The sequence below is a fragment of the Vicugna pacos genome, chromosome 10, assembly GCF_048564905.1.
Source record: "Vicugna pacos chromosome 10, VicPac4, whole genome shotgun sequence".
In the NCBI taxonomy this organism is placed as follows: Eukaryota; Metazoa; Chordata; class Mammalia; order Artiodactyla; family Camelidae; genus Vicugna; species Vicugna pacos.
The window spans coordinates 11,389,737-11,401,861 of NC_132996.1; the positions used below are offsets into that span (position 1 = coordinate 11,389,737).

General features: G+C 44.7%; 1 protein-coding gene across 1 annotated transcript in view; it reads right to left on the minus strand.

Moving 5' to 3' along the window:
* Positions 1-2,173: 2,173 nt before the first annotated feature.
* The window catches only part of PANX1 (pannexin 1), a 43,160-nt gene continuing 33,208 nt past the window's right edge, over positions 2,174-12,125 (minus strand). The window contains exons 3-5 of the mRNA XM_006206749.4: positions 9,017-9,237; positions 7,239-7,897; positions 2,174-6,721 (exon numbers count right to left, since the gene is read on the minus strand). Coding sequence (XP_006206811.1) covers positions 6,642-6,721; positions 7,239-7,897; positions 9,017-9,237 — 960 coding nt within the window. The 3' untranslated portion in view covers positions 2,174-6,641. The remainder of the gene's footprint in view (positions 6,722-7,238; positions 7,898-9,016; positions 9,238-12,125) is intronic.

The window sequence follows — 12,125 nt, forward strand, 5'->3', positions numbered from 1 at the left end:
GAGTGGCTTCCCCAAGCAGGAGGATTATCCATCTCCATCTGCACAGCAGTGATTCTGATCTTAGTTTACCCAAGAGTCTAGTCTCAATGTGAACATTGATGAGTCTTGTGTTTCTGCAAACCAGAGGGGTCCAGGTGGGCAGGCTGTGGGTTTGGGGAAAGATTTGAAGGGTTTTGAGTCCTGGTTCTTCTATTTTGTAGCCAATTGCATAAGTTCTCAGAGCCTCAGTTTCCTTCTCTGCAACTTGTTACAGCTGATTTTTTCCGAAAACCAGCTGATTTTCTTCCTTACATAGATGAAACATGTTCATAGTAGAAAATCTAGAAATAACTCCCACTTCTGCCACCCGCCAAGAAAAGAAAAAGAAGGAAAACAGAAATTACCTGCAGTCCCATTATCCAGAGACAACCACTTGTTAAGTGCCCTGTTCACTGTGTTGCTTTGAAGTCAGGAGATTATAAGAAAATACCGTAAGCTGGAAAGCTCTATGTGATGATGAGGTATTTTTACTGAGTGAGAAGTCTTAGAATTTGAACCTCTTCACAGCCAAGAAGCCCTTTATTATTTCATTTCATTTAAAAAATTCTTTCATTTCATTTTGTTTACTTACTCTGATTATTAATAGTCTGATTTTTTTTGCTTATATTGATTTTCTCATTTTTCTAGAATGTACATATATTACTTAGATAATGAAATTTTTTTCAGTAGCCATATATGTTCATGGTAGAAATTACATAAAGAACAGAAAAATATGAAGAGTAAAAAAAAAATCCGTAACTTCATCACCTGGAGAGAGTCATCCTGACCTTTCGTCATAGTTCCTTCTAGTCACTTTTCTACATGTTTTTTACTAAGGTGAAACCCTAATATGCGCATAACTTGAGAATTTAAAAGAATCTTTGCACAGAGGCTCAGTAAACTCTTCTTTTACTGAACTGTCAGTGTTGATAAATTGAAAACAGTTGTTTTATCTCTATTAATAGGTTTGCTTTGGAAAATGCCATCTGTTTGCATTCTCTCTTTTGAATTACTTGACCACATCCTTCATCTATTTATCCACTGATGTTTCTTTTCCTGCCGTGTTTTGGAAAATTTTTGCCCGTCACACAAAGCGTATTTTTTAAATGTTAGCATGCTGGCCTAATTGTAGATAAACAGAATTTGATATACTGAATATAGCTTGCTGGTCACCACTGATGCTTGGGGATCTGGGGGCAATAGAGTGAGCACTGCTGTTCTGTTCGCATGAATTGTCCTGATACTCGCTGAATTCTGCAATTGTCATGAAAATAAGGCCTCTTGGTGTACGTGCAGTATGGACTAGAGCAGAGCTGTCCAACAGAAAGATAACAGCCACTTACCAAATTAAAAATTTTCTAGCAGCTATATGTGCTCTCATGGGTGGCCTCCAGCCAACGGTCAGAAAAAGCAGACATCGCAAGGAGATGAATTCTGCCCGACAACCTGTGGGAGCCTGGAAGTGGCTCCTTCCCCACAAGAACCTCTAGATGAGAGCGCAGCCCATCCACATCTTGACTGCAGCCTCATCATACTCTGGGCAGGGGACCAGCTCAGCCATGTCCAGACTTCTAACCCAGGAAACTGTGAGATAATGTGTCGCTTTAAGCTGCTATGGTTGTGGCAAAGTGTTACGGAACAACAGAGAACGAATACAACGTCCAAGGTTCCTGGGGGTGTCACCCTCGGCAGGAGCTGGGGAGCAGGAGGTGAGGATAGCTGGAGCTCGCATTACAGAGTACTCCCTGCATGGCAGGCACTGTGTTGAGATTACACACAGCTCTGATGTATGACCCACAGGAGTCGCTTGTGACAACTGACCATTGTACAGGGGAATCCCCTTCTTGAGAGAGGGAGGAGGCCAACCCGTGCCTAGCAGCAGACAGCCTCCATTTCTTCCTCTTTCTCTCCGCCCAGGCAAACAATCCCCAATCAGAAAGCGTGTGACTTCTGCTTCAGAAATTCCAGAATCCGTGGGCCCTTTATCAAGGACTTTTTTCCTTTAGTTACTGGCAGCTGGATTTTAGTAGATGCCAGGGAGCCTACTAAATTTTCTGTATCCAGCAGAGAGGAATGAGCCTCAAGACATTTTAGGACTCATCTTCTATTACATCCTCCCCGAAGAGAAGGTGAGAAATATTAAGACACATTTTGCATTATTCAGAGAAGTTTTATTTCGGTGGACAAAACAGTGCAGCCCCAAAACACTGATTCACCTTTATCTCTAGACACAGCAGCCTTGATAGTCAGCTTTTCAACCCTCCTTAAACAGAAGTCAGCAGGGTCAGAATGTAGAACCCATGTGGACAGAGGACTTAAGTGGAAATATGAACTATAACAGTGATCATCACCCAAATGCAATGCTTTCAAGGTTCTTGTGTTTTTTTTTTTAAAGGTCATTTTCTGAGACTAATTTGTTCTCATCCTTCAGTCTCTGCAAAATAGAAACCAATCATTCTTACCAAAGGACACAGCATCTTTTAGAACATTCATTTTTTTCTCTAAATGTTTTGAAGCAACTTAGTCATGAAAAAGAATTTAAATTATGCCTGGAGCACCACTTTAGAGAATACCATAAAATTTTAATCATGATGCTTTAAAAAAAGGCATGAAAGAGGAGCTGATGGCTTCAGTTTTTGTGGAAATCGGTTGTGACACTGTGGAATTCTACAAGGACGTATCTCCTCTTCCCTGGGCACAGGGAAGTACTCAAGGCATGAGAAACTTTTGTAACACTCAGGAGCTTGAAGAACAATTACTGATCAAACTGCATGCTTTAAGTGACACGGTATTTCTACAGCTAAAAAGAGAACCCGGAAATACATTTCATACAAGCAGGACAAACCCATCACGGATTAACATCTACTATATTTCACAAATGACACAATATCATCGTTAGCAACCTTTTTGAAAGGTTTCACTTTACTTGTGAAAAACAGGGCCGGGATGCCAATGACTGCCCTGAAGGAGCCATTTCATCTCAGTGCCCTCAGATGAAACTTCAGTTACTGGTAATTGTACATTTCAATCAACATCCCTTTCCAAGAGGTTACTCTGGGAAATTAACAAGACCAGGAACTTTATCACTTCAACTGCCCTAATCATTGGGAGGCAACACTGAACTTGTCTTGAACTTGGAAAGTGACCCCAGCTTACTTCACAATAAAAGGCTACGAACTGTCACTACATGTGGAAACCTATTCATCTGCAGAAACATTCCTCTCTCCACCAAGAGGCTCAGTGAGCCTCCCCTGCCCTGTCCTGCAGAGAACCATTTGCCTTTTAAAATCAAATCACTGTTGTCAACAAACTAGGATTTATCATAATGGCATTCATTTGTTCAACAGATGTTCACAGAAAGACTTGTACACACCAGTCATTGTTTTGCAGAAGCCTGCAATGTAACAATGGATAAAACTCCTACCCTGATAGATCTCTGATTTATCCTGGACCAATAAGCAAAGGAAACCGAACATGGGTGCGTTTAAAAAGCTGTGAAACAATCTGCCTGTAACAACTAAGCAGTTCTTCCAGGGACAAGGCCTGCAGTCCCCTGCCATCCCACCTGAGCCCGTGCTAAGGACAGGAGAGGGGACTCAGAACAGGAAGCTTCCAGAAATGAAACACCAACATGCATCAGAACCCACCTCACAGTGGGATGCTTCTGACCCCCCTGGATGACTACATATAGGACAGACCATCTTACAGGGCAGGTATGTGCCCACATTCCAGGGAGGCTGCACCTGGACGATGGCTTGGGTCTGGAGTAATCATGCCTGGGGGCCAGAGAACAGCGGTCAAAGCCAGCCCCCTGATGACTTCAACTCCAAGCCACTGCCGCCCACTCACTCTCTTGACTTTTTCAGTCTCTCAAAAGTGAAGTCAGTTACTCGAAAGGGATAGTTCACTCAAAAGCATGCAAACATGATTTCACTAAGTCAATGTACAGTTGAGACTCACTGTTGCAAGGAGCAGCCTTCCACAAGGGCCACGGGAGCCTGGATCCCCCACCGTGCGGCTCGGTCCCCAGCCACAAGAGCACAGCTTCTAAACCTTGGATGCATGGATCACGAGGACTCCTGAAGGGGTATGTAGTGTTGTGTGTGTATCTGGCGGAGAGGTGCATCTATAGTTTTAAAAAATGTATTTACAAGGGTGTTTGTAACCCCCAAAAGTTTAAGAGCCTCTGTATAGAGGATCTCTGCCTATCCTTTGGTAAAATTCCACACGCAGCCAGACACTGCTGTCAGAAAGATCCCAGCGGCAACGCTGGTGTAACGTACGAGCCTGGTTCAGAGGCCTCGTGGTGGCTTATTAGGAAGATAGGCCAGAACGAAAGTCGGCGACTCCTGGGGTGGGGTGGTTGTTTAGGATCTGTTTGTCCCCTTTTATAAAGCAATGAGCGACTCCTCACCCTCAGAAATCTGCCTCCATGAAAGTAGTGCTCCCTCTGAGCCAGCAACGGGCAGACAGATGAATTTACTTTCCTAAATATGCTTTTTCCCAAGCTGAAGTGTACGAGCAGACATCCACGCCAGCCTCTGGGCGCCGTGACTTTGTGGACAGAGCTTGTGGTGCCCACCCCCTGCAAGGTAAGGAACAAAAGGTGGCCGGCACTATTCCCGTTCAGAGTCAGTGTCTGTGTTATTGTTCTGTTCAGGCTTCAGCCTGGGGGGGGACGTGGCTAAAGAAATGCTAGGAAAAACTGTAACTAGAATCTCAAACCATCAGCTAGAGATGATGGGAAACAGAACAACAATACGGTGTCTCCCAAGAGCACCGAGCATTTGCTGGGAGTTTTCTGGAGGAGCCTGTTGTGGTCACTCTTCCTCTTGGTACCTATGTCTGGGACCTCACAGATCCTACCAGAGCTCAAGAGCAGGAACAGGGCAGTGCACAGAGGATAAGGGCTCCAATTATATTAACTCTGATTAAACAATTGCATGTGACAGGCCTTAGAGAGTATCTACTTTTACCACTTAAAATACAAATTAGGGGCCGTCCATAGAGAAGCTGAGGTTTAAAAAAAAAACATAGAAAAATATATTTCAGAAAATTTTCCAATTATAAAAAGAAACCAGTGTAGAGAAGTGTGACGAAAGGTCTCAGATAGTGATATAAAAACGTAGCAAAATCGATTATTTGTTACTGACACTTCTAAGTCACACTATAATTAAACGGTAATAAATATCACGCAGTGAGAATAATTTAAAACACTGATTGCATCTTTGATGTTTATCATTAGCTTTCCATCTCAGAAACCATCACAGAAGCACAAATGAAATCTGCTTCTGTGAATATTCTGAAAGGCAGCAGCTTATGTAATTAGATTAGGTGAACAACTGTCCCTAAAAGCCAGCTGTGAATGCTGAGGCTCGTGAGGGCCACTCACTAGCAATGTATTAACTTACTAAGAATAGAGACAGGGAGGGCCACAGGTGTCATTTTTCAGAATTTTGTATAAAATGTAAACATAATTAGGCTTTATTTACATGATCAGAATTGCAAAACTTTTTTTGATACTGAGTCAGCCTTAAATGTTTATGAAATAATGCCTGGGTGTTATAAATACTATATACCCATTTGTGACACTTATTCTAGAATTCCCCGTCAATACTAGAATGTTCTTCCCAAGTGGCCTCAACTCTGACACCGTAGAGTTCTAAATTATAGTGAATTTTTAGCAGATGTTCTTATACGTAAATAAAATAAACTGCTAGGTTCCGGCTCCGAGCACATCCATCGGCCAGATGTCATTTATACCTTCCGATCACAACAGGCAGGATTCAAGCCTTCTGTGTTCTGCTAATTGGTTTAAGTGACACCTTGTTTCGAATGCGTCTGACAACACGGGAAGGCCCTGCAGACGAGTGATTGGATTAACCTGTTTTGCATGTTCAGCCCAGTGGGCTCTTTCAGAAGCATCCTTTCCTGCATAAAAGTCACAAATATCCTTTGAATGCTGTCTTATTGACGAAGTTTCAGTGCTTGGGTCCGCTGCCCTCCGCAGCAGAGTGCATTAAATGGTCGTCAGAGGATTTCAGTTGGTGAAGGCTGACAGGTAGCAGGGTCAAGAGCCTGGTGTATAAGAACCAAGACTCTAGCCATTCTCCCAACTTAGGACACGGCCAGGAGCCAGTCCACCCTTGGGTCCATAGTTGGCCAGCGAATGTTTTTCTTGTCCAGCATTCATCAGGGCACAGAGGAGATTCATATTAAATTGTCCCCTGGCACGTTTATTATAATTTTATGAAATAAAACAAAAAAACCTCCTGAAGCCCTTCCTTGCCAGTAGCCCTAAGACTCATTCCACCATCTGTACAGAAAGGTGTTTCTTGGAGGCACTGAACGGGCTACTACTCTTACTTCGATGAGTCTCCCCACCTTCCATCGGATGGGACTTCTCCATCTGTGCTCCCTGCGGCTGACTTATCTCCACACTGTCTCACAGGAAGTTCCTGAACTCTTTTCCACATTTTCATCAGGGACTCAGTAAGACATGCTCAGTATCTCTAGTGAGAACCACTGACTGGAAACCAGCTGGGAACCTGACAAGGTGCTTCAGCCAAAACGAATTCCACGTCCCTGAAGTCCCCGCTCCTTGCAGTTCATGGAAAAACTCCTCACAAAGAAGAATCCAGGAGTCTCTGTCGAGCATTCTTCTCTCCGTTACTTATTTTCGTTTCACCGTGTACATTCAAATCTGTCAAAGTGGAAAACAAGTATTTATGACAGAAGTCACACAGTGAGACCCATCGCTAACTGACTTCTAGAAATCTACCCCCTATTCTTGGCCTTAGCCGGCTAATCTGAGCCTCGTTTCAAAGCACACTGAAGCTGGGCCAGGGCAACAATTCAATCAACAAACTCTCAGTCCCTTTTGTGAGAGACAGAGAACGACAGTCAAGATGATCAGAGATATGGGAAGAAAAATTAGCAAGGATAACATCATGGAGGAATCCTCGAGTAAGAGATGGAGGATGAAACAGAGAACAAGGAGATGGAAGAGAGCACAGTCTAGAGGAAGGACACTTTCCTTCTTTGCACATTTGCAGCAGCACCAACGCTACCCCTCTTCCCCCAGGGCTGGGGGGTTTCACCTAAGACCACGCCAGGAAAATGGTTTAACAGTGGTGGGTGGGGCGAAGACTGTCAATCACACATAAAAGGCAGCTGCGGGGGTGGCTCTGGGCATCCTCAGCCCTGAAAGCTAAGCCTACCTGTGAGCTCTGTCGTTTGGTCCCCCTGCTCCTCTCCCATCATCTCCACGGGCTTGGGATTTTTGCCATCGACCACGTCCATCTTGATCATACCGAGGTTGGTCAGGAGGAGCATGGGGTCGATGCCCTGACCGCTGCTTTTAATGTTCTCCAGGACCTTGAGACACTTGTAGGACTTGAGTTCACTAATGTTCTCCTCCAAGAACAGAATGTAGAGGCTCAGATCGTTGTACCCTTCTGACTTGAAATGCAGAACATCGAAAGTGGGCAGGATTTCATACACTTTGAGGACATCCGTCTTCTGCCGGAATGGAACAAACAGCGTGTAGACCACCACGGGAGCCAGCAGGACGTACACCACCAGGTTGATGAAACTGAGCAACTGGAAGATGCCGACGGCAACGAGTTTGCACTGGAACTGATCCGGGACGGTGCTGTCGTTCTTCAAGATCCCAGATTTGATGCTGCAGACGAACTCGTCTGAGAGGGAGGAGAGGCTAAAGTAATAGCCCAGGTAGACGCCGGCCAACAGGATAATGCTCAGTGACAGCACCCGGCAGCCGACGTACTTGACAATTAGATTACTGGAGTTTTTCTTTGTCTTTAAGTACTGCTCCACGATAGGGTACTTGAAGTGGCTTTCCGATATCTCCCACAAACTAGACAGAAAAAAAGACAAATAGAAATAATTTAAACACTTACCATCAAATAGAAACACTCAAGAGTATCACACTGAAAAGCTCCAACACCTTTCTTCCCATGCTTCTCCACCTGTAACTTCACTACAGCACCACGGAATAGAATCAGGTTTGAAAAAAAATAAAAGAAGAAAAAAAATAAATAAAAAATAAAAATAAAAAATAAGAAAAAAAAGAAAAGAGCAATAATAAAACACTTTGCCCCTTAATATTTTAAGGAAGAGCTAGTCAGTTAAATGTTATGTTTGTAATGAATGTTATGTATGAATGTTAAATGTTAAATAAATCTGATAGTCCTGCTGCTGTTTTTTTTAAACTATAATTTCCCATTCAAGGGTGCAGAATAAGGTGAAGAATCTTCTACCCTAGCTAGAAAATACATGCCTCCTATTGGTGAGGGGAGGGAGGCAGGCAGCTGGGATGAGGGTGGGCTGAGGCTGGGGGCCAGCAGACCTAGTCCAGGTCCCAGGTCTCCCACTTAACAGCTACAGGGCAGTGTTTTTACCTGGGGGAAAAAAAAGGAAGGGGGATAAATAAATGAAGGTAGGAGTAATGATGTTTTGAGGAATAATTGAGATAATGGACTGAGAAAACTCAGCACAGTATCTGAGATTAAGTATTAAAGTATTTGATTAAATACTAGATTAAGTATTAGATCAGGTTAAGTATTTTAAAAATGAGAGCTATTAGTGTTATTACTAGTGTCAGTAACAAGAATCAGAGGAAGAATGTGAAAAAAGCGAGGCACTGTCTGCTCCTTCCCCATTTCCCTCACGTCTGTCCTGAGCTCAGTGGCCTCACAGTCCTCTGTGCTTCTCCACGAGGGGTACACAGAAGCAGCTAGAGCTGCATTTTAGAACGTGAGACAGCGCTGTTACACTCAACAAGGGAGGCGCCCCGGATGTGAGGACAGGTGCTGGGGCAGACAGGTGGGGCTGAGATCTGGCTCCCTGAGTGCCACTGGGTGGAGGGCAGCCCCCCACGTACTGGCTGTGAGAACCCTAAGCCCAGACGGGCAGGAGAAAGGCTGAGAACTCATGCCGCAAAACTGGATGGGCTAGCTGCTGGGGGCTCGGTTACCTTTGCCCCATGTTCTCGTTTTCTGGAGCTGGGCAGGCGCCATCTCTCAAGTCAAGGTCACGGACGCTCTTGGCAGCTTTGATTGCACGGTTGTAAACTTTGTCAAGTTCTTCCATGATGAACTTCAAATCTGAGCAGAGATGAGGTGCAGCTGTGAAACGCCAGAACAGGGAGGGCAGGTATAGGAGGATTGCCACCAGCAGCAGGATGTAGGGGAAAAACTGGAAAACAGGAGAGCAACTCATGGGATCAACAGACCCCCCACCCCGGCCCCACCAAAGTAACCGCTGCTCACGGCTTTATTCTTCTGAGACAAAAGTGCATGCCCACATCGCTTACGAAAATCAGGCTCCTTCCTCCCCCAATAACTACTACTTATGGCTAAATTCACCTGTCCAGCTAATACTTGATACTGGTAACTACCTTTTCTCCCCACTTCAAGAGACTTTAATTTGACATAATTGGCAACTACATAGGGACACCTGATGTCTCTTCTCTAATCGCTGATGGAAATGGAAAAATAAAATTATCCCCCTTACTTTTAGAATAATCCCTCAATGAAATCTTAATCAACAAACAGGTAAATGTCACAGTGGCCTCTGGGTTCTTTTTTTTTTTTTTTAATTGCTATGGTTTTAGGAGGTTGCTAAGGCTTTGAGAATTCTGTTTTTTTCCTTTCTGGGATCTGGGAGAATGACACAGAAATGCATAACTTTGCTCAAAACAAATCAGAAAAATGTTGGCTTCAGTGATCCAGTCATCACCCCACGAACCAGCTGAAATAAGCAGTTAAAAGTCACAGAACGCGCCTGACTGACTTCATTTTGTATGATCATCTCTATGGCCATCCATGTTGCTGCAAGTGGCATTATTTCCTTCTTTCTTGCACCAGAAACTAACACAACATTGTAAATCAACTGTAAGTCAGTTAAAAAAAAATCAGAATTCAGAACAGAGCTCCCATGGTGGGACAGACTGTGAGGATTTCCCAAGCTCTCACTTAACAGCCAGAATAATCTCAAGTCCAGAGAAGCCCACCCCAGTGGGCAACAGTCATAAATGGAGCATCCTGAGCTGCATGGATATGCAAAACAAATAAGTGGGGACTCAGAAGTCAGAGAGAGCACAGAACATCCAGTAACCAGGTCCCCCAGGGCAGTGGGGAAACACGGAGCCTCAAGAGAAGATGTAAGGGGACCACGAGCTGCAGTCAGCATAGACCTGAAGGTCAGGTCAGCTTAGTGGCCTTGGCAGCAAGGTTGCTGAGCCTCTCACCTCAGTGTTCCTATCTATGAAATGGTCACATCGTACAGGGGGCATGACGATTAAACTAGATACTTTATGAAAAATGCTTAGCATGGTGCCTGGCAATGAAAAGGCACCAAAACACAGCAGCTAAAACCAACTGAACCGCAACCGAAGGAGTACGTTATCTTCAGCACCTGGAGCAACACTGGTGAGGCTGTTACTGATGGCTTCATTTTGCAAAGGGGAAGAGGGAGCCCAGAGCCATTTCTGGCCACAGAGCAGAAAGCTAGTGACAGCGACAGAATATGAAGCTTGATCTCTGACCCCAGAACCACGCCTCTTCCACCATGAGACACCGCAAATCACTTCACTTCTCTGGAAAACCTCTCCCAACCCTTAGATTGGTTTCTCTCCGCAGCTCCTTAGAGTTGCAGTAGCAGGAAGAGGCCGCGATGGCCTGGAGTTGACACAAACGCCCACCCACCCCAGCATTTCTGGGAGCCGGCAGCAGACCCAACACTGTGCTTCTCAGTATAAATTTCGATGTACAGAAAAGTTGCAAAGACGGTACCGAGCGTTCTCGAATAACCTCATCCAGTCTTCCCCGCTGTTGGCGTCTTACAGCTCCACGTACACTTGTCCAGACGGAGCGACCACCGCTGGCACGGTACTGTTAACTACATTTCAGGCTTTGACTTGGACTTCCCCAGTGTTCCGTTACTGTCTTCTTTCTGTTCCAAGATCTCGTCCAGGGTACCCATAGCATTTTGTTGTCACGTCTCCCTAGACTCCTTGGTTTGGTGACAGTTCCTCAGTCTCTCCTTGATTTTCGAGAAGAATAACGTTTTGTAAATGCACAAAATAACGCACAGATTCACAAAGGAAAGGGGTGATGCTGGCAGGCAGTTATCACAACATTAAAAGACATTAGCACATCTAACGGGATCTCACAGATGGTCCAAGGACACAGTAACTCTGAAATGAAGAAGAGTAAAAAGTTTCTGAAGATACCTGTGACTTCTGTAGGTGACACAGGCACAGGGGCACTGATACACTGTGTAGGTTGTCGCCTACTTACACACTATCTTTTAATGTTAAGGTTCAGCTTGAAGTGCATACCAAACACAGCCGCCGTGGGTGTTCTTATCCCAGTTCGGAGACTTCCTGATGCTCTCACGGAACCCATGCTAGGAATTCCCACTCTGAGGGAAAGAGAAGTCACACAAATGGGTCTGAAACTCTGCGAAGCCATCTCACCAGTGCAGTCACTTCCCTTTGGGGTTGTGGCACGGGAGGGGGGCTCTCAAAATTACGAACCCAGCTGGCAAAGAGCTGTGATGGAATGACACACACGATAGGCTGGGATTAGCTGAATTTTGCCTACAGAATTCAGAGTTGGCTACAGCGGGAAGCAGTGTTCCCTCAATCCTAGCCCCCTCTGAGGGTGCCCATTAGTATGAAAAATGTCCCTGCATGATGGAGAGTTTGTGCTGCTTCCAGAACCTAAAGGACCAGGCATTTCTTTGGGAACCACAGAGGGAACACTAGGTCTAACTTGGGGCTGGGGAATATTTGTTTAAGTCACTTTTGTTTCAAAGCTTATTTGAATAACAGCCTTTTACCAAACTGTTCTCCTGAATTAAAAAGTGACTGTTTATAGCCTGTGGCAATTCTTCTCACATGCCAACACGGTGTGATAATTAGCACCTATAAACAGTTCAGCACGGCTCACTCGCTGCAATTAGGAAATGGATGTATAAAGGCATCACCCACGGGGCTTTTGCTTTCTTCTAAAACATCCATGTACCTTGGTCACCTCTAGTGGAAGGTGGCTGCATGCCCCATTTCTTTTTTTTCTTCC